The following is a 27,251-nucleotide window of genomic DNA, read 5'->3' as shown; positions in this document are numbered from 1 at the left end:
TGATCATGTGGCTTTGGTAACAGGATGCTTAGGGTCATTCTCATTGTCATGGCAGAGGGTCGACACATTGGAGACGTGTGCCTGAGGGGTGTGCAATGTCCTGGGTTTGTAGTTGTCAGCAGATACTCAGTGGTTGCTCTTTTTTCAGCAGGGAATCGTTCCCCAAAGGCCACTCCTCTTCCAAGACCAACAGGAAAGGACAGGAAGCAGCCAGCAGACTAGGGAGTCCAGATAGGGTAAGGTCATCAGAAGGTCATAATCAGGGAATCGGTGTTCATGCTTTATCAGAGATGTCAGGACGCCATAATTCTTTTTGGGTTTGTATTTTTTGAATATTTTTATTTTATTTAAGATTTGCTTTTATTTTATGTGTATGAGTGTTTTGCCTGCATGGATATATGTGCACCATGCGCTTGCAGTTCCCACAGAGGCCAGAAGAGGGCACTGGATCCCTTGCAACTGGAGTTAGAAATAGTTGTAGGCTACCATGCAGATGTTAGGAACTGACCCCAGGTGTTTTGGGAGAGCCGCAAGGGCTCTTAACCACTGAACCACCTCTCCAGCTCTTGACTGTCTGGTGAGACAAGTTCTCATTATGTATCCCTGGCTGGCCTGAACTTTATATGTAGACCAGGCTGACCTTGAACTCACTGAGATCAACCCACCTCTGCCTCCCAAGAGCTGGGATTACAACATGCCTGCCCATCATATTTTAAAATGTACCTCACATTGTCTCTCAAGGGTCCTGGTTTAAGCGGTAAGTTGCACAGTCATCTCAACGGCAGGGGGTTTTGCAAACGATAGAGCCTGATTCTGGAAGGCCCATAGCAGCAGAGGCTCATTGTGGGCACCAATGAGAGCTAGCAAGCATGCTGGAGACAGTCTAGCAACGGTGTTGCCCCCGCAAGAGGTGTGGACATTGGCTGAAGAAAGCTAAGTCTGATCTGGGGCCCTGCTGGGCTCCACTGTAAAAGAGGGGTACCTGGTCATCCCCAGCCTTTCCTCCCAGCTGCAGCAGGCTTCATATGTAGACCAGGCTGGCCTTGGACTTGAACATATGCAGACAGCACTTCTTTCCCCTTGCTGGAACGTAAAGCCAGAGTTCGAAAATGCAGAAAGACATTTTGAGAAGAAGGTACAGGGTTGATCTGTCTCTAGGTAGTCAAAGGGAAAGGGGGAACATCCCATCAACCCCAGGTCAGCACATCTTGGGCTGGGGTCCCACTGGATGCTACCACGAGCAGCCATCACCTCTAAACAAATTTTCTTTTGTTTTTTCCCTTGGCCGAGACAGTGTTTCTGTGAAAATAAACTTTAAATGTGTGCTGTGTGAAATGTCATGGATCAAGGGACCCTCATATGAGAAAATAACACCCCTTTGCCAATGCTATCTCTCAACTCCTGTCAATCAATCCATAGCAGCTGTCGGAGATTTGCTTTAGATATCTCTGAACTTCTCTCAAGAACTATTTAACCCCAAAGCAATCAGCAAGCAATGCCCACCACTCATGCGTTTGCCAAGAGAGTCTGTGGAGCACACAACCCAGGCCAGAGAGGCAGGATGAAGGCTCACAAAGCAGAAGTAGTGAAAGGCTTCACCTGTGGCCTCACAGGAAATTTAATTAGGATTAAAATGCTCTGAGTGTCCAGTGTTGGCGGAATCTCGTTTGTTTTGTGAACTGAAACTTCAAAGCTACTTTGTTTTTAATGGAAGATTAGTCATCATGCAAAAGTTACTGGTCAAACATGTAATAAAATACACATATCCCACGGGAAGGTCTGGCACACTTCAGTCCTCAAACGCGACAAGCGATGACAACCCTGCACAGTTCCAAGAGTCCATCCCTCTGCTCTTCTGGCTCTCGGGGCTCATGTGTTGTAAATTCTGGAAGCTCGTTTAGCTGCGGTTTGAGCATCGGGAGGATCTTCTTCCTCTTCCTCCGTCCTCTTGTGTTTCAAAAACAAGTCAGACTTCAAGAAGCGGCTGTAGCTGTCATACTTCATGAGATTGAAGATCTAAAGAGGGAAGAGAAAGAGTCTGAGGGCCACCACAAACTCAGACCATGAATCACCGTGTCAGACACCTACCACAGGCCAAAGAGTAACACCTTCAAGCATGCGTGTGAGCACACAGATACACACACGCACATACACACACAAAGACACACACATATACACACAGATGCATACACACATGCACATACATACACAAAGACACAGACACACACACATACACACAGACACATACATACATGCACATACACACATAGACACACATACACAGACATACACGTATACACAGATACACACAAAGACATGACACACACAAAGACACACATATACACACAGACACAACACACACACAGACACACGCACAAGCGCACGCACACACAACACATGCTAGTATAGGCCCCATGAAATCGCTCAGTAAGTAAAAGTACTTGCCATGCAAGTCTGATGACCTGACTTCCATCCCCAAGACCCAGTGGAGAGAGAACTGACTTCCAAAAGTTGTCCTCCGACCCCCACACACATGCCCACACTGACACACACATTACACATACACACACTGATAATAATAACAACAAGAACACTAGGGTAGGGCTGTGCTGGACAAGGCAAACACCCTGGACACTTTTGGTCATCATGTAACAGTCTCAATGGGCTCCGGAGAATCACATGCACAAATACATCTTTATTTCCATGGAAGTACAGATGCACACAGCCTGAGTCATGCCTTTGCCTCAAATGGCCCTTTAAGAATCTTCACTGGCCATGTATGGTGGCACACGCCACCACTCAGGAGTTCAAGCTCAGCCTTGGCTACATAGTGAGTGGAATTCAGCCTGAGCTACATGAGACTTGTCTGGAAAGCAAAAACTACTTTTTGAAGCCTCATATTAGGACCCAGAAGGTTTGGTGTTGGAGAGTTCAAACCTATTACCCTGCCAAGACAAAGGGAACATGTCTCATGGAGGGGACGGGGTGTTCGCACAGTCTGCATGAGGAGAGGCTGCAGGACCAGGTTCAGTTGCAGAGAACACAGAAGCCAGCAGCAGAGCAGACCCCTGTCAACCAGGCAGGCTGCAGTCTCTGGAACGCAGGGCTGAGTCCTTGGGACTAGACGGAGCGGCGCCTGCTGGCACCATACATGCACTGTGTGGAGGCCCGACATAGAAGCCCCCTGTCTCTGGGCCACACTCCCTGGACCCACTCCTCACCTCCCCTCGCCCTGTAACATGAGAGGGAAAGGAAGGAAGGACACATTTTTCTGCTGGTGTAGACTCATCTTTTCAAGACATTCTCTCTCTCTCTCTCTCTCTCTCTCTCTGTGTGTGTGTGTGTGAGTGTGTGTGTGTGTGTGTGTGTGAGAGAGAGAGAGAGAGAGAGAGAGAGAGACTAGCTCTGTGACTCTGTGTGTGTGTGTGTGTGTGTGTGTGTCTGGCTCTTACCTTCAGATTAAAGAGCCATAAGGCATACCAAGGTGCTTTTCCTGTATAGCAGCTCAAACTTGACTGAATGGAAAGTTCCAGAATGACACTCACTATCAGGCAGGGTTGCCAAGTGGGTGGTAAAATCCTGATGTCTTTTAAACCTGCCTTCTCCCAACACAAACAGGGGCTGAGGCCTCGGGACATCCGCTTGGAAGGCGGGAGGTGCCCAGGGAAGGGATGGGAATGTTTTGTCTTTCACCTTCACGTTCTCAGCAGGGCTGCGTGAGAACCAAATCACCCATTTTGCAGAGACCACACCCAGGAAACATTGGGCACATTGCGCTGCTCATAGCATCCACCCCGTGCCCACCATTCCCTGGGCCATTCCATTCTTACCCAAGCTCTGCAGTGGTTTACCTATTTTGTGCCAATTTTGTAATTTTGAAGTGAGCATAACTAGCTAAGGTTTGGATACATCACTTTTTATGAAAATGTAACACCCCAGAAATCAAGACAATAATCAACAGCAGAGGGAGGAGGCTGGGGATAAGAAACCTCATTCTCCTCTCTAGGTTTCCCACAAACGTGCTAAGCAGGCATCAATGCCCTCACCACTGGGCAACCTTCAGACCTTCAGGTACATGGATCCCCCAGAGGATCTAACAGGTGCCCGCCTGGCTCTGAGTCCGGAACAGATGCTCCGGGTGTGCCTGAGGGAGCCAGTTCTGTGAAGGCCTTTCCGGGCATGCAGTCCAACCCCCGTCACTTCCCCCAGGTCCCCAGCAAACCCAGCCAGCACCAGTAGCAGGGGTAGGGCCTCTCCTCTGAAGTCTCTGTGGCTGGGAGAGGAGTATCCTGTTTGCCGTCTGAGACTCTGAAGCTCACACTTCAGAGAGAAGAGAAAGGGGTGTGTTAGAGGCACCCAGGGTGTGCCGAGGTGAGAGGCCGAATCCGGAAGGCTGCTTCATTTGGGGATAGTACCCAAGAGCCCCAGAGACTCTGCATTCCTCTGCTCACTCTGCTCTGGGAGAATTGGCTCAGCAATTAAGAGCACTTGTTGCTCTTGCAGAGGACCCACGTTCGATTCTCAGCAGCCACATGGTGGCTCACAATGGAATTACCACCTGTAACTCCAGTCCCAGGGGATCTGATGCCCTTTTCTGACTTCTCAGGACACCAGGACACTGGGCATGCATGTGGTGCCTAGACATATATGCAGGCAAAATATACATAGATATAAAATAATAAAATAAATCTTTTTTTGGGGATTTATTTTATTATTGTGGGTTGGGGGAGGAGGAATGTGAGCATAGCGCACACATACGTAAGTCAGAGGACTCAGTGGGCAGCTTTTAGGGATTGGTTCTCTTCTTCTACCACAGAATCCAAGTAGCAAACTTAGATTTGTGGACAGATGCTCTTACCTGCTGAGTCATCTTGCTGGCCCTGCCACAAATTATTTAACAAGAGCACAGGGCCATTCCCTGCAGCGGGCAGGTGTGAAATGCCCAGTCAGACCCGAAGTCCTTAGGCTGTGGTTTCCGGATGTCTGGCTTTCATCACCCCTGGGTACTGGAGGAACTAGGAAGCAGCTGCGGGCAGCAGGCCCAGGAAGACTTCATCTTCCTGGATGTTCACAGCTCTGTGGCTCTGCAGGGAGTCCACGGGCCAGCCCCGCTGCTACTGACAATGGCTCCCTGGCATGGGCCTGAGAGTGTTGGGCCCCAAGAGTTTCCACAAACGGAGTCCCTCATTTGTGAGATGCAGCACCGTGACAGAGAACACGAGGAAGTTGACTCCAAATCCTTCACTGGCTACTGACCACAGCCCATCGCAGGACAAATGGCCGTGACGGAGCCTAGCATGTTTCCATGTGTTCAGCAGACCGTCAAGTGAGGACGAACATGGCTGAGAGATCTGGGGCCACACACTCCAGGCATCTGATAGAGCGCTCTCCCCGAAACCATGACAATGCCCTGGGGACTGTGGTCTCACAGAGGAGGAAAACAGGACTTAGGGCTAGGGCTTGGCAGGATGACGAGGGCTGCTCAGCTCTGTCTGGCAAAACAGAACCATGGACAACTTTCCCTCAGAGTTCCAGAGGCCAGAATCTGAGGTCAAGCTACCAGCAGGCTGACTTCTTCCAGGGCCTCTCTCTGTGTGTCACATGGCTGTCCCCCATGTATGCCTTAAAAGAACACCCATCAGGGGCCAGCAAGATGGCTCAGCGGGTGAGCGGGCTTGCCACAAGGGCCTGGGAACCAGAGTTTGATTTCCAGAATTCACATCAACGTGGGAGAAGAGAACCAGCTCCTCAAAGTTGTCCTCTGACCTCCACAAGCATGTTGTCACGCACATAAGCATAACCCCTTAAAACAACCAAACACTTGTCGCTTCGGATCAGGGCCCACCCGTGTGACCTGATTTAACTTAATTACCCTGTCTCCAGACACAGTCACATCCTGGAGGGCTGTAAGGGAGGATTCCAACACGGGACGTTGGACAGGTGTAGAAGGGAACGAGGAAGCCATCTGACGAGAGTGACAGAGACAGAGGTGACAGGATCACAGCCTACAGACTGCAAGGATGACAAGGAACTGACCAGAAGCTGGAAGGGGAAGGCAAGTTCGTCTTCTAGAGCCTTCCTCAGGAGTGGAGCCCAGACCCTGCCCACAGATGGTTCTAGGCTCCTAGTCTAGTTGTGCAAGAAGTTTTTGCTGTTTGAAAGCATGAGAGAGGCAGTTAGTACGACACTAGGAAATGGCTACTACGCGAAACTCCCTCGCGGTCCTGAAGACAGCAGTTCAAGGCCAAAGTGCCAGGGAATTTCATCCCCAGCAGAGACGAGCTGGGCCCCAGAACCCTAGCTGGTTCTATGAAGCCAGGGCTCTGACAAGCAAAGCCGACCCCACTGGCACAGCTGACCCGGACCTAAACAATGTGGTCAGAATTCTAGACAACTCAGACAGGGGAAGGAAGAGGTGGAAGTAGCCTCCGAGCACAGACCAGGAGTGATTTGTCACCAGTGGGCAAAGCAGAAACTGTGAGTAGGCAGCTGGGCTGCTATGGGGATTTTTTTTTTTTCCGAGACAGATGTGGCTTAGCAAGGCTTTCTGGTCTTCAGGCTCCACATCTGCACGCCTGTGCTATAAACTGTTTAGCCCCGTTGCCTGGGATTCCCTGCTACGTCCTGTGCCTGCGTAACTGTGCCCTGCCCCTTGCCTTCCAGCGCAGCGTCCCTGCATCACCCAGATGCCCACCATGCCTCCTCAAGTCCTGGATCGAGCTTCAAGGAGAAAAAAAAAAAAACAAAAACCAAAAACACCCTTGAAGTTCCCAACATGCTGTTCTAGGGGAGGAACCCGCCAGAAGCTCTCAGCCTCCGAGCAGTGGTTCCAGGTTAATCCGCTGCCTCCATCCACTGTATTTTGACCTGATAAATATTTGATCACCTTAAAGTCAAGTGCATGAGAAGGGCTAAAGGAAATACCTACCCCCCTTCTTTTCCAGGTCACTTCAACCCGCATAAGGAGGAAAAAATGAAATCTTTCAATGTAACATGAAGTTTGCTAATGGGATTTTGCTGATTTGTTGTTCTAGAGCATTCTCCCTCCCCCTCCCTCCCTCTCCCTCCCCTCCCTCCCTCTCTTCCTCCTTCCCTCCCTTGCCTTCATCCCTTCCCCTCTCCCTCCCTCTCTCCCTCTCTCCCTTTCTCCCTTCCTCCCTCCCTCTCCCTCTGTCTCTCTCTCTCCTTGTACCTACAGAACTGATATGCCCACTCTGTGAGATAGAAGTCCCTCTCCCTCTTCTAAGGAAGGAACGGGGTGCACCCAGGAGGTCTGAGGGTGGCTGGCAGACAGCAGGCTAGTGCCAAGCCGAAGAGGGCAGACCCTGTCCCCTAAGCATGACTGGGCCACCAGAAAGGTTTTGTTGACCTGGATATCACTTCTAGTTCACAGGCATGTAAATATGCCAAGGGTAGGATCAGGACCTCAAGAAGATCAGAAATCGAGTCAGAAAGACCCTCGGCATGGGGCAAAATATGCTTTCTCAGTGTGGACTACTCAGCCTTTCCCGGAGTCTGTGAAGCTCAAATTCGAAGTTCAGTGACAATTCATGGCACTTCTGCCGTGACAAGGAGTCTCTTATCTTAAAGTTGTAAGGTCAGTCTGAAAGTCCTCCGTGCCCCACCCTGCTGAAGACACCTGACCACACGGGTGTGCAACCCCTTTACTCTCCACTGGAACAAAAATTCATGGCCACCCTGGAAACTGCTCATTTCTGGGCTGGGTCTGATCTTTGGGAGCGAATGTCAACAGTATCCGTACAGAGATGGCGTACATCCTGACTCTGATTGCCAACCACGGCCCAGAAGGAGGGGCCATGGTGGTGCAGGGGAGCTCAGACCAAGGTCCTGTGTGGAGAAACAGGGGAGCTGGGGTGAACCCCAGGAGGCCCGGAGGCCCTTTGCATTACCAGTCTACCCTTGTCTAATGACGTGGAGGAAGATGACGGGAAACAAAGGGCCCAGACTTGGTTCCTTCCTCTGCCAAGGCTGTGACTAGGAACCTGGCACACTGTGGAGGCCATTTTGCTGTTTGACCTTGACTAGATAGTGGCATCACCCAAGGATGAGGGCATTCTGGCTGCATGCGGGTCTGCTGGAAGGGGCAGTATGAAGTTCCTTCTGGAGGAGGAGAAGCACATTAGCCTATAGTCTCCATTTTACACGTGGGGACACAGAAGCCACACTAAGACACAGACCTGTGTGGGCTCTGAGACAGGACGGGAATCACGTCAAGAGCCAATCTACCACATAGTGGTCATGACCGTGACTGAGTCCAGCATCCAGGAAGTGATGACCTGAGACAGGAATGGGGAGGAGGGCCAGCACCAGGCCAAGGACCAATAATTGGTCCATGGTTGTGAAGCTAAGGCCACAGTGGACCCTCTAAGTGACATCTGCACTCTCTAGTCCAGACAGGACGGGCAGGATAGCCAGGGCTGGGCACCAGGGCCAAGCAGCCTAGCCTTCAAGATCAAACTTTCTTAGTGCAACCAACCTACCTGATAAAAAGGAAAAAAAAAGCTAAATTTCAAAATCCCCCCATTAACCCACAGCCCCAGGATCACTTGCTGCCTTGCAGGACTCTGGCCTCTCCAGGGACCAAGAGACCCCCAGGAGTCCCTCCCAGACACTCAAAGCCCATTTCTTGGCTGTTGTGTTTCCTTCTTGGTCTTTATGGACAGACAGGAGCTGGTTTCTTTGCATCACAAATAGCTCTTAGCACAGTCACAGAAGAAGCCAAGTGACCTTCCTTCCCGCTTCACACAGGACAACCTCCAGCTCTCCCGATCAGCCACCACTGGGCGTACAGATGAGCCAAACTTATAAATTAAATCGGAAGTCATCTCTCCCCTTATCCCAAAGGGGATTTTCTCAGATTAAGAGCTAAGCCTTCACTTCTCTCGCCTCCATTAAGATGCTCACTGATGTGCACAATGCACTCTTCACACAATAGACTGACCATGGCTAGCTTCTGCTTGGTATCTTGAGAGCATCGTTAGCTCACCAATCAAGTTACCATCCTGTAGTACGGAGAAGCCCGCCCATACCGCGGTGTGTGGGAACATGGGCCCCGTGTGTTCTGGCCTCGCATCACTGTGCGGTGGTTAACGTTCAATATCATTGCCTGCCTGCTCCTGGGTGTAGGTTAGCAGGACCTGGGTAAAGAACCTCAGAGGCTCTCGTAAGGGTGTAGGGATGCAGGGCCATCTAATCTGAGCTTGAGATGGTTTGCTGAGCTTTATGCTCCCACGAAAGTCATGCGGCACCACCATACTCCCCGAGAGCCGCGGAACGAGGACATGTTGTAAGTGGTTGACCACCTGGAGCTTTTTTGGTAACAGTGGCTGAAAGCAAAAGTTGGTCATGGTGAAGCCGAAGCTGTGACTGAGGCTGAGACCTTGAACTTAGAACCAGGGACGGCTCAGTTAACCAAGTGCTGGGCACACAAGCATGAAGACCCAAGTTCCAACTCCCAGCACCCACCTAAAACTTGGGCAGGGTGACATGCATCTGTAATCCCAGTACTGGAAAAGCAAAGACAGGTTATCCCTGGCTGGCCAGTCTAGTCTAATCTGTAAACTCCATGCCAAGGAAAAAGACTCTTTCAAAAAATAAGATGGGAATCAATTGAGGACACTCAATATTGACCTCTGGCCTCTACATGCAACACACACACAAGTGCACACACACCAAAAACAAACAAACACACAAACAAAAATAGAAACATTTGGAAATCTTGGGGTCTCCATCACATTTTCCTCTAACTTAACACCCCTCATTTAAGAAATCAGGGTCCTCAGAGGAGCTTTTTGAGAGTGCAGGTGATGCTGAGACCCTTTGTGTCTAGGCCCCTGACAGAGGCTCCCAGCGGGTGCCGCCAGCACTCCCCACCTCCAGGAAATCAGCAGATGTTGCACAAGGGGGCAGTGCTGGGCATCATGGGAAAGCAACAGCTGAATGTGTGCCGAGCGCTCCTCTCCCGGCACGATTCCCTAAGGAACAGAAGGTGACTACAGACACGGTACCACGTCAGACCAGATTTAAACCATGTGGGAAGATGTGTTTAGATTACACACCATCTAGCCCTGCTTGATAGGGAGACCTTGGGCATGGGGTGTGGGTATCAGGAAGGCTCCTGCAACCAGACTCCAGGAATACTGAGGGATTGGATGGCTACGACTTTCTCCCAGCCACCCACCTACACCTTAGAACTGTTAGCCTCCTCTCTCTCTCTCTCTCTCTCTCTCTCTCTCTCTCTCTCTCTCTCTCTCTCTCTCTCTTTCTGTCTCTGCTTCACAACAGGATATAAAAGCACTTCCTTTACAGTCAGACTTTGAACCGCACTGGTAACGAATGTGGGGGCATGCGTTATTTATAGAACACGAAAGATGGGCATCTCAGATGGAATGTTGCTTAGTGGCTATCTCAGGGTGAAATCATGGTGGTGGCGGGGGCGGGGGCGGGGTATGCCTTCAGTAGATTTCAGTTCCCAGGTGCCTTTTACTATCAGGTAGATTTTAAAAAAGTATTTTTAAATTTTTTGTCATTTAGCCAGGTGTGGAGACACACACCTGTGACCCTGGCATTTGTGTGGCAGAGAAATGAAGTTTGAGTGTGAGGCCAAACTATGTCTCAGAATAACAACTATGCTGTCATTCAAGAAAGAAAGAAAAAAACCACCCTTTCTGTCACGCCTCCTCTCTGCACCAGCCATGGCCCCCAGCAGACACTTGCCTGGGCTGGGTGCAGGTCGCAGCAGCTGTCTCTATTTCTTTGGCACCACGTGCAGGCCGCTGTGTAGAATCCCACCAACATCTCTCCTCTCGTTCCCACCTTGGTCTCTGGAGCACCCATAAAGCAACTGCCTGTGTTCTCATGATCTCTGCACTCCCTCTGTCCTGAGGGTATCCTGGGCCTCTGCCAAGCAGAGAGAAACTGCCCTTGAACTGGAAGACAGGGGCGGCTATGAGGGATGCAGAGCGGCCATGGTTTTGGGAGGCAGGAGGATGGAATATCAGCTTCTAGCAACTTTTGCTATCTGAGTGACTTTAACTACTGAGCCACTACAACTCCTTGAGCCTCGCTTCTGTTGTCAACAAAACGAGGAGAACACTTGGAGAACGGACGAGAGTCCATGCCAAGTGAGGCAACAGCTCTCGGGGCGGCTCAGCACGAGTGGGCACTGTTGCTGCAGATAATCCAGAATCTAGTAGCTGGCCAAGCTCTCAACACCGGATGCATTTTAAAGCACCCGGCAGAGCCTTTTAGAAGATCCTGAGGGCCAGGACAGGCAGGTGTGCCCATGCGGCTACAGTCACAAAAACTGCCTTTCCCTGTCTTCCTCTCTCTCCTAGATCTATGCCCATACCGGCCTTAATCAGCCTCTCCAGAAACCCAGGCAGAGACCCTTCAACACCCAAATCCGGTTCGGAATTTGCGTGGAATCTACGCTCACCACTGTGTCAGGTGGAAACTGTTCTCAAAGCACTTCTGCTTGTGTTTCTGCCGGGTGTTTTGTTTTCTATCAGACGATGAGCAAAGACGAACCTCATGGACGCTGGGACATCCTCTAAGGCAGTGGCTCTCAGCCTTCCTAACGCTGTGGCCCTTTAATCCAGTTCCTCATGCTGTGGTGACCCCCAGCCACAAATTTATTTCGTTGCTACTTCATAACTGTAATTTTGCTGGTGTCGTGAATCATAATGTAAATATCTGATACATAGGATATGTGACCCCCCCCTCAAAGGGGTCATGACCCACACACAGGCTGAGAACCTGTGCTCTAGGCATTATGTACCAGGTGATCAAAAAGTCCCTCTCGAAAAGCAAAAGCTCAGCTCACACAGAGAGAAGTCTCCACGGTGTGTAGCCTCAGAGCTACAAAAGTAGCTTCCCTTGGGAACATGGGGAGGTGGTCCCACACCATGTATGATCTACAGCTTCTGAACAGCTAACCCTGGGAGTGGGACCCACCATCAGTTTGAACACACCCTTCATGTGACTGGTTTGTTCACGTTGGGGGGCCTCTATGTGAGTGGCCTCCTCCGGACAGGCAGTGAGGAAGGTGCTTGTGTATTTACTCAAGAACAGTTGCAGCTTCCCTGAATCTTCGAATCCTCGTGGCTGTTTCTGGACTCTTCTCTCTCTACCTTCAACAGCTGTTCCATGTAACTTCTTCAGCATGGCTCCCTCAACCTCGATCTGCCTTTCTGGCAGAAGCACACCCCTGACCCAGTGTGAATATCACATTTCCCAGCAGAGTGCAGACATGCGTGCATACACATTTATAAGTCCAGGTCTGAATTCAGGTCGCATCCCTTTTGTCTAGTGACATTTACTGAATATTCCTCATAAGAAATCCTGCCAGAAAACTTATGGTTTGCCTCTTTAACGTGTCCATTTTTAAACTTACCTCTTCAGGTTCTAAGTGGAATGAATGTACTGTGCAAAAATTTCCCATTGTCATTATGACCTCCAGCAGCAAGGGAGTTATTGAGAAATTTGTACAAAAACAGCCTCAGATTCCCCACTGCTCTTTTGAGACTTCCCTAACTGTCTCTCCCTTCAATGACTGCCACGTTTCTTTAACCTGTGTCCCTCAGAAAGACCCAGTCCCTCATCCCATCTGGGTGGAAAAGGCTGAGAACCCCAGTGGTTCAAACAGCGCACAGCACAGGAATCAACACGGTCCAAAGTCACAAGCCAGGGTTCCCCATCCTTCACCAATCAGGGCTCAGGAACCTTGGCCTGCATAGCGGGATGAGGTACTTCCTAGGGAATGTGGCATTTCCCTGAAGAATTCTCCCAGGCCTGGAGAGAACACACATAGCTTTTCAGAGCAAGGCACGGGCAAGGAGGTCGGTCACTTTACCTGGTCCTGGAGCTTCTGGAACATCAGAGGGTGTGGTTCTTCCAGAATCTTTTCACTGAGCCGAGACTGCCCCTCCACGTTGACTTGTGAAGAAGCCTTGTTGGACAGGAAGGTCATGTAGATCTCCTTGGCCTTCTCCTGCATCTGGAGGAGACAGAGGAGCTGGACTATTACCCACCAGAACAGCCTTTCCTGGCCTGAAGCCAGCTCCACCCTCCAGCCGGCCCTGGAAAAGCTGCAGCTGGGAGCTACTGCCGCCTCCAGAGCGCAGCTCCCTGAGAGGGCCTACAGCACCCAGCCTACCCCATACCTACTAATTACATGTGCAGCCAAGTCTCCTGAAACAAAACTGCCAGACTAATCACTCAAAAACACTGAACATGGGACCCCACCATGACTCGGAACCATCCCGTGAGAACCGCAAACTCGGAGCTCACGGAAACCTTAATCGGCCTCGACGGGGAATGAAGCACTCGCTAGTCAGAGTTCCGCCCTGAATGAACCTTGGAACGGCTGAGCTACATGAAGGAAAGCAGACACAGAGACTGCATACTGCATAATCCTGCTCATGGGAAAGCCTAGGATGTGCGGACCCCCAGAAACAGAAAGATTAGTAGCTGCTCGGGGGTCGCAGGAGGAAGAATCGGAAACGGAGTGAAGAGGGCAAGCACCTGCGCCTTCACTCAGTTTGGGCTGTGCGCGCATCCTTCTTCCAACGCTGCCTTGGCAGCCTAGGGCTGTCACCTGCCTGTACTATATGTGCAGGTACCACCATCCTAACAATGCACCTAGGACCCCCCCACCTGCACTGGGCTACACAAACAGCCCACCCCTCTCCTCAACAGCCACCAAACACATTCATGTCCCCAGTCACAACCAGGTGCTTTGTAGGGGCCATTCTGTCCAGAACTGGTTTGGGGTGGATGAGCAATAGGACAAACTGAATCCTCTATGTGAAGTCGTAGGGAGAATCCTCTGTCTACCATCTTATAACTATGTTCATCAGAGTGTGCTTATGATTCAGATCAGATGCATTATGGGAAGGGATAAGCACAGTAAACGTTGTATCGTAGACATGTCAATCAAAATAGAGAACCATCCAAGGCATAGCCTTTAGTAACCAGCCCTTCCTCTAGACCCAACACAGTAATCCCATTCAATAACCTGAGGCCCCAGTATGTTCTCACTCATGTGACCCCCATCTATCTCTCTCTCTCTCTCTCTCTCTCTCTCTCTCTCTCTCTCTCTCTCTCGTTGGTTTGGGGTTTGGTTTGGCTTTTTTGAGTATTTTGAGATGGGGTTTCTCTGTGTAACAGTCCTGGCTGTCCTGGAACTCACTCTGTAGACCAGGCTGGCTTCGAATTCACAGAGATCTGCCTACCTCTGCCTCCCGAGTGCTGGGGTTAAAGCATGTGCCACCACTGCCTGGCTTTCTCTCTCTCTTTTTTTTTTTTTTTTTTGGTTTGGTTTTTCGAGACAGGGTTTCTCTGTGGCTTTGGAGCCTGTCCTGGAACTAGCTCTGTAGACCAGGCTGGTCTCGAACTCACAGAGATCCGCCTGCCTCTGCCTCCCAAGTGCTGGGATTAAAGGCGTGCGCCACCATCGCCCGGCTGGCTTTCTCTTTTTAAAGACAGAGTCTTCCTCTGTAGTCCTGGCTGTTCTGGAACTCGCTCTGTAGACCAGGTTGGCATAAAACTCACAGAGATCCACCTGCCTCTGCCTCCCGGGTGCTGGGGTGTGCACCACCACATCCGGTCTCTGCTGCAGCTCTTGAGCTGCATGTCTTTCTGAGCATGTCTTTCTGAGCTGTACTATGGCTTCTCTGTTGAGTAGTTTCCTTGCTACTTTACAATCTCTCTGCACCTTTCTTTCAGTTCCTTGCCTGAGAACCTGGAGACACCTGGACCAGACTCTGACCACGCGTAAGAAAGGTGTGACAGTCACGAGGATTTTCTGTTCTGTTGAGAGAATCTGGATCTCACAGTGGCAGCGTCTACACAGCACCGTGACTACGCTCAAATGAAGTTTTTATTATGTGTGTTTCACCAGGACAAACGAAGTCCCGTGAAACCACACACACGTGCATGTCTCACGGCCAGTGCCTGCCGTACCGCAGACACACGAGGCCTTTTCCCTTCCCTTAACCTCTTGGTCTCTTTCCCTGTTAATGTTGGTTTCCTGGTGAGAACCAGGGCCAGTACAGGTGATATCAGAACTGTCTAATTCCAAACTTCAAGCCCACTCAGGTCCCATGAGAGTCACTGAGCTCTCCAGGTGCATGGCTCCTCAGTCTTCCTGAAGAGGGTATTTCCCTTCAAGCAACCAAACGCTAAGAGTAAGAAAAGCAGCGGGCACTCACTGTGTGCCTAGAAGTCCCTAGTGCGGCCCTGCTGGAAAGCATGGAGGTGTCCCAGAGACAGTGCCAGCAAGATATTCACTCAAGTGTAGTCTCATTGCACTGAGAACTATGCCAGGGCTGTGACATACCCCACGGCAGGAGCCATCGAGAACCGTGACCGGCTGTGACCTTCCCTGATGGAAGAAGCTAACTTTACGCTAAGTGCAGTCTTCAAAGTGCCTCAGGCAGGGCAACAGACTCAGCAGTCTTGCAAGAACTTCCCTTGAGGCTCCCTTTCTTGAAAAGGAAGATTTGTATGCACCTGCCCCCCTGTAGCAGAGACGATTACTGTGTCAACCTCAGGTCTCGGGCCCCTTCTGACCCCACGGTTCGGAGCGAGGCAACGGGGAGATGCCTTTAGCGTAGTGAGCACAGCTGTGGTTTGTGCAGGAGATGATGAGGTCAGAGGCCCTAAGAAAACACTTTTCTCCCAGAGAGGCCCTCAGCCTCTGAGGATGCTTGCAGAGCTTGGCTAAGGGAAAAACGGGCTCTGAAAACTTCTGGTCTTAGGAAAATCCTGGGAAAGTTTCAATGAACAGAGCTCGACAGCAGAGAAAATGAGCTTGTTTCACGCCAGAGACTAAAAGGTAGAAGACCAAAGGAGGCGGAGGCCTGACTAGACCCCTGCTGTTACAGGAACAGTGCCTAGGTGGGGTCACCACTCAAAACCCTGCGTCTGTTCTTTCTTGACTACAGGAACAATTAATTAACGTCAAGCCCAAAGACATAGGAGCCTCTTAAGATAAATATGACTGTTCCTAGGATAGGTCTGGGGACCATGACGAGGTCCAGAGCAGCCAGCAGTTTGGAACTTCACATCTCTCAAAGGCCCACTGGCTCCACAGAGCCATGAGCCTCTCCCACCACCGCCATTTTGTCAGAAGGGAACATTTTTGGAAACCCACTTCCTGTTTTAGTTACTTCATGAAAGTAGAATTTCAGTCAGCCAGACGAGCAAACTGCACGCCTGTGTGCAGCCCTGCCCCCCCTCCGCGAGACATCCATCCACATATATGCAAACGCTCTGTCGTGTGTATGCACACACGTGGCCCACATGAACTCAGGTTATCTTGAGTGGTTCTGAAAATGAGACACGCAAGTGAGCAGCTTGAGACGCTAATGTGGGGGCAGGTGGCCCAGGGGAGAGGAAGCAGGTGCCAGGGCTGCAGATGTCCAAACCCTGGCCCTCAGCCAACCCTCTCCCTCGTCAGCCACCCTTCCCCAGCCTCTGAGAACAGGATGAGCCCCTGTGCTGACCCAGCGGGGGCAGCGGAACGAGTGAGCAGCGGAGTCTCTCTGGGTGAGGATAGGAAGTGCCACCGAAAAGAGAAGTCCCGGGACTGCTGACCACAGGCCGGTCACGGGAAGAAGGCCTGGTGTCCAGGCTGAGAACACTCAACAGAAAAGAAGAACTGGTCACTTGAGCTATTCTGGTAGGTTCTTCCAGAGCCGTGTTAACCCTGTTCTAGCTGCTGTAAGAACAGACGTCCTTTGATGGAGTCGGTTCTAGGTCTGTGAAGACACTACCAGGCATGTCCAGCCGTCGCCCACACCACAGTCGTAAGAAATAGATGTGCCAGTTTCTGGTACCTAAGTGCTCCAGACACAAGCCAGGGCCTTGCCTTCAGGTACTATAATTCCTGGTTTGCAGCAGCACTGGGTAGGAAGTCAGCCCTCCCTCCATTCCTGCTCCCGACCAACACAGGTTCAAGAGAAGCGAATTCACTTCGCTCACAGAGCCAGACACCCATCTGCTCAGAACAGCAAAGTAATGGGCTGCCCAGCACTTAGGAGGGTGCAGTGTGGTCCGTTCCCCACCCCCATGCCCACTTAGGGCACACGCTGATGTTCTGCCACCTTAAAAGCTTTTACATCACTTCCCCGTGGCAAACAGCCTCCTTGCTCCCAATTTCCAAGATGCGTCTCAGAGAGATGCATCCTCCGGTGGCTCCCCCATCTACTCTTCCACCTTTCTCAGCTGAATCCTGCACCTCTGACCATAGTGCCCAGGGGGATCATGCAGCTTCCAGTCGCTAAGCCCTTCCAGGGGCCTCTGGATGCCTCTCTGGCTCCAGTCCTGTGTACCTTGCCTGCCTTCTTCCTTCACCCTTCTCCCTCACCAGAGGAGCCCGGTTCTCTCAGGATCCTCAGACCCTGTCTTTTTCCTTTACCAGGTCCGGTGCCCTCCTAGCCCCTCCCTAAACTCGAGTCCTGCCCTGGAAGCTGTAACTACACGTTCCACCATGCAGCCCAACAGTCTCCCAAGCCGCTTCTGCATGAGTCACCCGACCGCTGGCAACAGGGGCAGGTATCCCAGAGACAACCTGAGAAGGGAAGTCACCTCCTGGCCTGTGCTGCTTTAGTCTCTCCTCTAGGACAGTGGGACTTCAAGTCCCCGTGACACCTCTTCATATGGCCCACACCCTGTCTGCTGCATGCTTGACTCCAGAACACTTTTCCCACGAGCCCCCTCCTCTCCCTCCTGCTCCTCCACCAGAGGGGGGCCCAGGAGAGAACACACAAAAACAGGACACGATCGTGTACGGACTTCGTTCATATGTGTTTGTGTTTCATAAAGAGAATGGAGCGCAGACATAGCAAATGAACACAACGAGGGACCTAGGGAGGTAGCTCAGCAGGTAAGGGCACTTGTCACCAAGCCTGGTGACCTGGGTTTGAGTCCCAGGACCCACAGAGTGGACACAGAAAACTTTTGGAGAATTAGCTCAGGAAATGGAAAACAATTGGCACAGGCACAAAGGGGAACACAGTAGGAGGGACAAGCCTAGGCACCCATGAGAGCCTAGAGAAGGGGTGGAAGAGACATGTCCAGAAAGATTGGGAGTCTAGGCACCTCCCTTGAAGGGAGTCGACAGAAGGAGGCTGTGCCCTCAGTACCTAACCCCAACCTTGAGCAGTTAAGAGACCCTAATCTTTTCCAAGTGGTAGTGGAGTATGTTTGTATATAACTCCCCAAAAACTTGTCCTCTGCTTTCCACACGTGTTGAAGCACCTGTACATCCTCATTCATAACACACACACACACACACACACACGGCATATACTCACACAGACACACAGACACACACACATGGCATATACTCACACAGACACACACACGGCATATACTCACACAGACACACACACATACACACACGGCATATACTCACACAGACACACACACACGGCATATACTCACAAAGACACACACACACACGGCATATACTCACACACACACACACGGCATATATTCACACAGACACAAATTCATATGTATACAGAAAAAGAAATTTTAATCCTACATGAACGCTCATAACAAATTTTAGCTCCTAGTCCAGGGATGTGACAACCTGTGCTTCCATGAGTACCAGATATACACATGGGGCACAAACATACATGCAGACACACTCTCATGCAGACACACTCTCATACACATACAACAAATGCAGACACACATTCACACACAGACAATAAATGCAGACACACACTCATACACATAAAATAAAAATAAATCTTTTTTAAATGGGGGAGGGGTGCTGGAGAGATGGCTCAGCAGTGAAAAGCACTTGTTCGATTCCCACCACCCACACGGAGGCTAATAATTACCTGTAACTCCAGTTCCAGGGGAGTCTGCTGCCCGCTTCTGACCTCCACAGGCACCAAGCAGGCACACCACGCAATTGCATGTGTGGATGCAAAACATTCACATGTGAAATAAAGTGAACAAATCTAATAAAGATAATTTGAAAGATGGGATTTGGGGTTTAACTCTCAGCTCCGCAAGTAAAAAAATAAATTGGTTGAGGGAGGCTCCAGAGGAGCAAGAGCAAGAAGGGGTTGCCAAGATGAATCCACGGGTCAAGGTGAGTTCCAAACACAGACCCCCAGCAAAGCCTTCCCAGCCAGCTGAGTGCCAGTGTGTCCAGTTCATGAACACTCATGTTTGCAGGCCTCTCTGAGAGGCCCCTGGCAGGGAAAGTCCAAAAGGAGCATCTAAAGATAAAGTTGGAATATTTTAATAAATAAATAAATAAATAAAGTAGGAATCAGAAGTCAAAGAGTAAAGGGCCCTCACAGGGAACAAACAAACAAATCAACAAAGGCAGGGTTGAGGCAACAGCAGGAAGGAGGGTCACTTGAGACCAAGAGGTCAAGGTCAACTTGGGCAGCGTAGCAAGATCTTGTCTCAGGAAGATCCTGGGCCTCGCGGTCCAGCCAGCCTAGCTGGAGACCATGAGCTCCAGGTTCGTGAGGGACCTGGTGTCCCCCTCTGTCCCACACGTACGTCACACAGACCACCACAAGGTCCTGCCTCCAGTGGACGAAATGGGGGAAGGGAGGAGAGAGGAGCCCCAGGCCTCCAGCCGCCAAGTTCACTTGCCAAGTTCGCCAAGGCAGCGGGCAGGGAGCACAGCGGCCAAGATCACACTGAGTTCCTGAGTTTCACCATGGACCCTGCTACTCCCACGGTAACAATGGATTCAATGGATTAAAATTTCACACCACAAGACAGTACCCAAACTAGATGGCCCTGAGTTCCCGAGGGTGCTGAGGGTGAAGGCCACGGCTGCCCTTCTCATGCAATCCACTCGCTCATGGAGAACAAACTTCCTTTAAGAAACATTTTAGGGGGCTGGAGAGATGGCTCAGAGGTTAAGAGCACTGACTGCTCTTCCAGAGGTCCTGAGTTCAATTCCCAGCAACCACATAGTGGCTCACAGTCATCTATAATGAGATCTGGTGCCCTCTTCTGGCATGTAAGCATACATGGAAGGAATGTTGTATACATAATAAATAAATAAATCTTTAAAAAAAAAAAAAAAGAAACATTTTAGAACTCTTTCAAAAAATCACACCCAAATATAGCTAGTTATGAGAGCAAGTTATAGTGTTAAAATATACCAAAATAATAATAATACCATAGACTCCCGTAACTGTAAGCTTTGAAATACTATTAAAATACAGGGACTGTCATTTAAATGCTGGCACAAAGGCTGGCCCAGCTCTCAGAGCTGTGAACACTGGAAACCGGTCCCTACTCTACTTCCCCGCTCCATTCTCAATATGGTCTGTACAAGGTCAAGTACTTTTCAATACTTGCCACATAGTAAACAGGCTCGATGTATAAGAGCTGATGGATGAATGAATGAATGAGTGAATGAACGAAAAAATGAACTCAGGGTTAGCCAAAAATGAATGCCTTGTTGGAGCTTTCTCTGGAGTTCTCTTTAAAGATTTACTTCCATTTTTAATTATCTGTATATTATGGGGGTTGTGCACATGTTTGTGTTGGAGTTACAGGAGGTTGTAAGCCAGCTGGCGTGGGTGCTGGGAACCAAACCCTGGTCCTCTGGGAGACTAGCCTGGGCTCTTAACTGCTGCGCCATCTCTCCAGCCCCGTCTCTGTGGTTTTGCAAGGTGTGATATTGAATTACCCTAGAAGTTAGACGTACATCACGGGCTGACTCACGGGAGAGAATAAACCATAGAGCAATGAAAGCTGCGGACTACAGATACATGTGGACGGGAGGCGAGAAGTGTCACTTTCCCCGGTTTCCCAAAGTCCCCAGCCTTCCCTTGACACCTGCAATGTCGGACCTCCCTAAGCCATGGCCCTGCTTGGCCCAGTGGTCTGCCGGGTCACAGCAGAACACAGACCAGGGAAGACAATCAAGACACGGGCTGTTCCGTTCTTCCAGGCACCTAAGAATGAAAGTCTCAGGAGGCTAGAATGTACTAGAATGTACGCTCGTCTTCCATTGTCATGGCCAGGGTTTCAGGACAAGGTGAGAGTCCAGCCTGCCTGGAGGGCACACCTTCATCCCACGGGGAGGAAGGACCACATTGCGTGCTTGGCACGGGTCTAGGTGTTTGGATACCATGGAGAGGAAGAAACACAAAGATGCCTGCGCTGATGAGCATGAGAGGGAGAAAGACAGGCTACAGAAGGTGGAGAAGTAAATGGTACAAGATGCTCAGGATCAGAGAGTGTGAGATACTCGCCGAGGAAAGGCTCGGTGGGGAAGCCCTTGCCACACAAGTGTGAGCACCAGAATTCGGATCCCTGGAACTTACATAAGGTGGCTTTCCCTGCAATCCCAGTCTGGGAAAGAAAGTCAGTGCGAGCTGGCTAGTGAGACCAGCCGTAAGAACAAGCTCTGGGTTCTGTTGAGAGACCCTGTGTCGACGACTAAAGTGGAAGGGTGATGGAGGATGATAATTCTTTACATCAACCTCACGCCTTCACATGCATGTTCTCACATGTACATGAACACCCACACGTGTGCCCACACACATACAAAAAACTTACGCACACATGCACACACACATGCACACACACACATACATGCATGCACATGCAAACACGCAAACAGAAAGAGAAAAACAATTCAACAAAGTTGTCCTTAAACTGGAAGAGGTTTGACAGCCTGATTTGCGCCAAGCTCGCAGCTGCCTCAATTGACTGCAGGGAGAGATTAAAGCCTCCCACGCTCCCTCTGGGGCAGATGTGGTAAGTCTGATTGTGAAATTCGGTTAGGTGCCTTCTGCGGGGCCTGCCTCTTCCTACACTCCTGAAAACTAGTAACTCAGAGCTGATTGCCTGGTTTTGCCTCCCCAGCAGCAGGACCCCGGCGAGCCTGTGGGCGGGGAGCCAGAGGTTGGTTCTATGCGCTGATGCAACACGCGTGGTAGCCTAAGATGGGCTGCCGCTGGCCTCTCAAATCACACCCCTGATCTGCGAATGGGAGCGCATGAAGGCTCGACGCTGTGACCCAGACCAAAACACAGACAAGCCTGTGTCACCAATGACTCCACTGTTCCCAGCAGCATTATGCTGGCTAGTTTTATGTCAAGCAAGCTAGAGTCATCTGTGTGGAGGGGGTCTCCGTTGACAAAATACCTCCTTAAGACTGAGCTATCGATAAGCCTTAATTTTCTTAATTAGTGATTGATGGGGGAGGGCCCAGCCCATTGTGGGTGGTGCAAACCCTGGGCTGGTGGTCCTGGGTCCTATAAGCAATCCAGCTGAGCAAGCCATGATGAACAAGCCAATAAGGGGCACTCCTTCACAGCCTCTGCATCAGCTCCTGCCTCCAGGGTCCTGCCCCGTTTGAGTTGCTGCCCTGACTTCCTTCAGTGATGGACTTTGATGTGGAGGTGTGAGCCAACGAAAGCCTTTCCTCTCCAAGTCGCTTTAGCTTCATCCCAGCGATAGTAACCCTAACCAGCACAGAAATCGGTAGCAGGAGTGAGGTATTGCTACAACCACCCTGACCATGGAGTTCTGTGGGGGGTTGGAGAAGGGCCTTGGAACTTTGGGCTAGAAAAGCCACTGGGCCTCCAAATCTTAGCGAGCTGTTCTGTGGGAGCTTGGAAGACGGGAGCTGCTGAGAGCTGCAGACGATGGAGGCCTGGCTTGTGAGGAAAGTTTGAGACAAGCATCTTTGTTCCTTGGGCAGAGGGGGGAGCAACGCAGCACTCATTCTACCACTGTGAAATGTTCCAACCGTAAGACAACCATAGGGACTCAAGCCTTCCAGAGCCCCGTGATAGGCGCTGGGCATGGGGGTGAAGAGAAGGGCTGCTGAGTCTGTTTCCACAGTATGTAACAGAACAGTGCCACCCAACCCTACATCTGCTACACACAACATTAAGGTCCTGTAGGAACTTTCCAAGGCCACGGCATGAGGTCCCCTTTGTGTCATGTGCCCACATTCCTAGATCTGGCTACACCTACCCTTAGCTTCAGACACAGTCCCGTAGGGGCTCCACCTGGCAAACGGGACCCTCCCACCCCTGAGCTGATCTTCCCACAGGTTGTTCCTGCTCCTAGAGTCACTAGTTCCCTCTCCTCAACCACCACTGTAGGGTTCAGGCTACAACTCACTTCCCAGTCGACCTTGGGGACTCCACTGCCCGAGAGTCCTTAGGCCTCACACTTCCCACGTCTACAAACATCACACTTGCAGAGCTTTGAAAGAAGCTTCTCTGCTTGTTCATGAGGTGGATGTCTCTCTCCATGGCTTTTCACGATGCCTGGCACTGAGCAGGCGCCCTGCAATGACTGGGCACTCCGTAAGTACAGACACACACAGGACAGATGTGCAGGGGGATGGCTGCCTAGCTCCCGAGCACTACTTAAACCCAGCTCTACTCAGGGCCTTGACTTTCTGTCTGGGCCACAAGGATAGATCTGTTCTCTGTGGTCCTCCCCACGCCTGACCTTCAAGGCCACCCGACCCTGAGATGCTCGGGGCGTGATGCTGGTGACACCAGATACACAAGGCCAGCAGACAGCTGGGCTTCTCCCAGGGCTGTCTTCAGCGCTGGGGACAGAGAAGAATGGTGTGTGTTCCTTCCCAGGGGACCTCAACCCGGAAGCCAGCTTTCCAATGCTGGTGCCACTTCCCACTTCCTCACTAAGTCCCTTCTCCAACCAGGATGTTCTAGGGGAAGAAACGGCACAAAGACACAGACAGAAGCCACAGTCATTCCTCACAGAGCCACGCCAGCTTGGCAGACTCAAGCCAGAGGAACCCATCTCCGAATCATTTCTCACCCCTCCTAAAGAGGAAGGCAACAAGCCACTCCCTCCTAGGAAGAGAGCCTTGGAAGTGTGCATCTTCCAGGCTGTTGTCTGCAAACAGTTCACGGCTACTGGCCCTGGAGATTCTAGCTTCTAGAGACAGAACCTCCAGACCTGGCATCCTATAAGCTACAGCTATCTGGAGAGGTGTTCTATCTGGAGGGCAAGTGTGGTGGATTGAATGAGCTTGGCCTTCATAGGTGCATCTGCTTGAATGTCTAGTTCCCAGCTGGGGAATGGTTTGAGAAGGATTAGGAGGAGGTGTGTCCTTGTTGGAGGAGGTGTGTTACTGGGGAATTTCAAAAGCCCATGCCAGGGACCGGTCTCAAACTCTTCTCTCTCTCTCTCTCTCTCTCTCTCTCTCTCTCTCTCTCTCTCTCTCTTCTCTCTCTCTGTGTGTGTGTGTGTGTGTGTTTGTGCAAAAGCATACTTGCATGTGCCTTCCACCTAAGGACCAGGATGTAAATTCTCAGCTACTGATCCAGCTCCATGCCTGCCTGCCTTCATGCTATCATGCTTCTCATATGATGATCACGTACTAACCCTCTGAAACTGCAAGCTACCCCCCCCCCCCCAGTTAAATGCTTTTCTGGTCTAAGTTGCCTTGGTCATGGTGTCTCTTCACAGCAGTAGAGCAGTAACTAAGACAGTGAGGTTATAAACTTTATAAACTAAAATTAGTTCCAATATCGACAAATTAGATGGTTTCTCCTTAGAATGACAGGCACAGGCCTGTAATCGTAGCTACTCAGATGCTGTGGCCTGTCAGGAGTGAGTTCAAGGCCAACCTGAACAACTTAGTGCGCTACTGTCTCAAAAGACAGTACAAGGGCTGCTCACACGTCTCAGTAGTAAGGTCCTTGCCCAACATGGACCATATCCTAGATTAAATCCCCAGCACTAGTAGGCAACAAAGAAGAATCCAAATGTCCAATCGTGGAAGAAGTCTCTATGAGAAGAAAGGTCCTCCAGATCTCAGAGACAGAAGTACAAGGGTCATCAAGCTGAGGCCCCGAGCACTCCCAGCGGTGAGCTGGAGACGGAAGCAGACAGATAGCACAGCCCTTAGGCCCCTCAGTGAACAGTGCAGGCTTTGGAAGCAGGACAGGACATTCTCTGCCAGCCCCGGCCCCTCACTTCCAACAGCCTTGCCCAGATCCCAGACTCTTTCACAGGACTTACGGCCTTTAGTAGCCCTTTAGAAAGACAGAGAAGTAACTTCAGAACCCCACCCGGCCACCGGTCGCAATCCATCCTTCACGAGGTGCACGGGAACTAAAGGCCACCCTGACAAAAGACCAACACCTGGGAGAAGTCAGAAACTTCCTACACAGAATACCTGCCGGCTACCGGAGGGTCACAGACGGGATCTACCTGATGAAAGGCCACTCGTCTGCTAATCCATTGCTGGGCTCTGACAACACCAGCGTCACCTTGGGGAGCACACTCATGACTTATTCATGGAGGAAACCGTCAACAGAAGGACAAATGTTTACATCTACTTTGAATATTGGCCTGCTCAAACAGTTTTCTTTAGAAATGGCTAACGTGCTCTTAAAAAAAATTTACTAATATCTGGTCAGCACTAGGTACCAGTTGGGGAGCTGAAACCGCCCCTCGGATCTAGTATGAATCAGGACAGTCTGGATAGTTCCCAAATCTAGGCAACAGACAGCTGTGACCATAACAGGAGGGAAAGCTCATGGCAAAAGCAGAAGGCAGAAGGTACCTGATTCTTGTCCTCCATTTTCTTGAAATCTTCACACGCTAGCCAAAACAAGACATTTTCTTCACTGAATTCCTTTTTCAAAAATTCCTATGGATAAAGAAGGGGGAAGGGAATCATACGGTGCTCGGCGCTGAGAAAACCCAAGTTTCCTTTAGAAGATGACAAGGCAAAAGCGGACAGAGGAGCCTGGTTTAATCATCCCTCGAAAAAACTCCACCCGGAAAAACAAAGAACGTGTTTAATGTTGAAGCAAGAATTCCTTATGCATTTCACCTTAATGGTTTTGACACTGCAAGGCGGAATGGAAACGAAGCGGGGAAGCTATTCGCATTTCTAAGCTGACAATAAATTACCAAAAAGTAAATTAAAGTGGAAGATATATCGGCCCCTTCCAGACACTGTTTAAACAAAGTGCATTCCTCCAGAGCCAGACCCTTTTTTTTTTTTTAAACAAAAGAAAAGAAAACATATTAAGCCTGTCCAAATCAGTGATGGAGACCATTTGAGGTGTGCCGTCCTGGGACTGCTGGCCAAGTCAGCACATGGTCAGTTATGGCTGCATCCAAACCTCCCTGGCATCTAGATGATGCTTACAGTTCTCCTCCCTGCCCCAGGAGCTCCACGGGGACCAGCGGCATCTCAGCCTTTCACTTAAAAAGTCAAGTTAGCAAGGGTCAGTCCTGGAATCCACGTGTGACCCTCCAAAGGGCAGCAGCAGTCATAGTGGCAGGGAAAGTTATTTCTTGATGGCATCAGTCCTTCCCTGTCCATCAGCCCTTCCCTGTCCATCAGTCCTTCCTGTCCATCAGTCCTTCCTGTCCATCAGTCCTTCCCTGTCCATCAGTCCTTCCTGTCCATCAGCCCTTCCCTGTCCATCATAGCCCTCCTTTGGGAGATTCCCTCCCCCTGTTTCACTTTGTCAGCTACTACCCAGCCTCTCTCACCAGTACTGATGCATCCAGAGAGGCTCTGAGACTGGAAAGAACAAACCTTCATGCCCGAGAGACCCAGATCATCCCTGCCAGTCCTGGTAATCCTTCCAGAAGCCACACTAGTAGAGCATCCTCCCCTACCACTCCACTCTCCCCACTCCCAATATATGAAAACCAGAGACAGGCTGCGTGTCCCTTTGGAAGTCCATGGTGGTCATGAAAGATGAGCAGTTCTTAGTCTCTAGCTGGAGCAGACCGTGATAAACATTGTCCTGGTCCCTGTGCCCCCACCCCCATCGTACGCATATCTAAGTTTTTCCTATTGCGTCAGTTCCGATGAACAATGAAAAGACAAACCCTGAATCTCTTCACGCCTTCTGGGTCTTCCAGAAGATTCTCCAAGGAGGTTGCCCACTTGGCCGTGCTCTTGAGGCCTTGGTGGCTGCTGCTGGAGCTCCCGTCACCATCATGGATATCTACGAGACACGGTTCAGACAAGGTCACCACCCAAAGAGTGTCCGGTGCAGACAGCGCACGTGAGGCTATCACGGTCAATCTGTACTGCAGGGTCCCCACCACTGTCACCAAACCGATGTGTGCTAGGGACTATCACAGAAGACTCTACTGAGGTAGGTGGGGCCACTATTCCCTCTGTGGTTCCGGAGGGAAAAAAAAGGTTAAGACAAAAAAATGAGGCTCAGAGCAAGGGATTTGCCATTTCTGTTAGGTCC

At 50.6% G+C, this 27,251-nt stretch overlaps 1 protein-coding gene across 2 annotated transcripts in view; it reads right to left on the bottom strand.

The window, feature by feature from the left end:
- Window positions 1-373: 373 nt before the first annotated feature.
- Rgs10 (regulator of G protein signaling 10) overlaps window positions 374-27,251 on the bottom strand; it is a 40,856-nt gene continuing 13,978 nt past the window's right edge. For both annotated transcript variants that reach the window (XM_057778497.1, XM_057778498.1), the window contains exons 2-5: window positions 26,878-26,996; window positions 25,589-25,675; window positions 12,875-13,018; window positions 374-2,016 (exon numbers count right to left, since the gene is read on the bottom strand). In XM_057778497.1, the coding sequence (XP_057634480.1) occupies window positions 1,870-2,016; window positions 12,875-13,018; window positions 25,589-25,675; window positions 26,878-26,996 (497 nt within the window). In that variant the 3' untranslated portion in view covers window positions 374-1,869. The remainder of the gene's footprint in view (window positions 2,017-12,874; window positions 13,019-25,588; window positions 25,676-26,877; window positions 26,997-27,251) is intronic.

Source organism: Chionomys nivalis, chromosome 8 (genome assembly GCF_950005125.1).
Source record: "Chionomys nivalis chromosome 8, mChiNiv1.1, whole genome shotgun sequence".
In the NCBI taxonomy this organism is placed as follows: domain Eukaryota; kingdom Metazoa; phylum Chordata; class Mammalia; order Rodentia; family Cricetidae; genus Chionomys; species Chionomys nivalis.
Note: the sequence above shows the minus strand (reverse complement) of the source record. Positions and strands in the feature narration are given on the sequence as shown.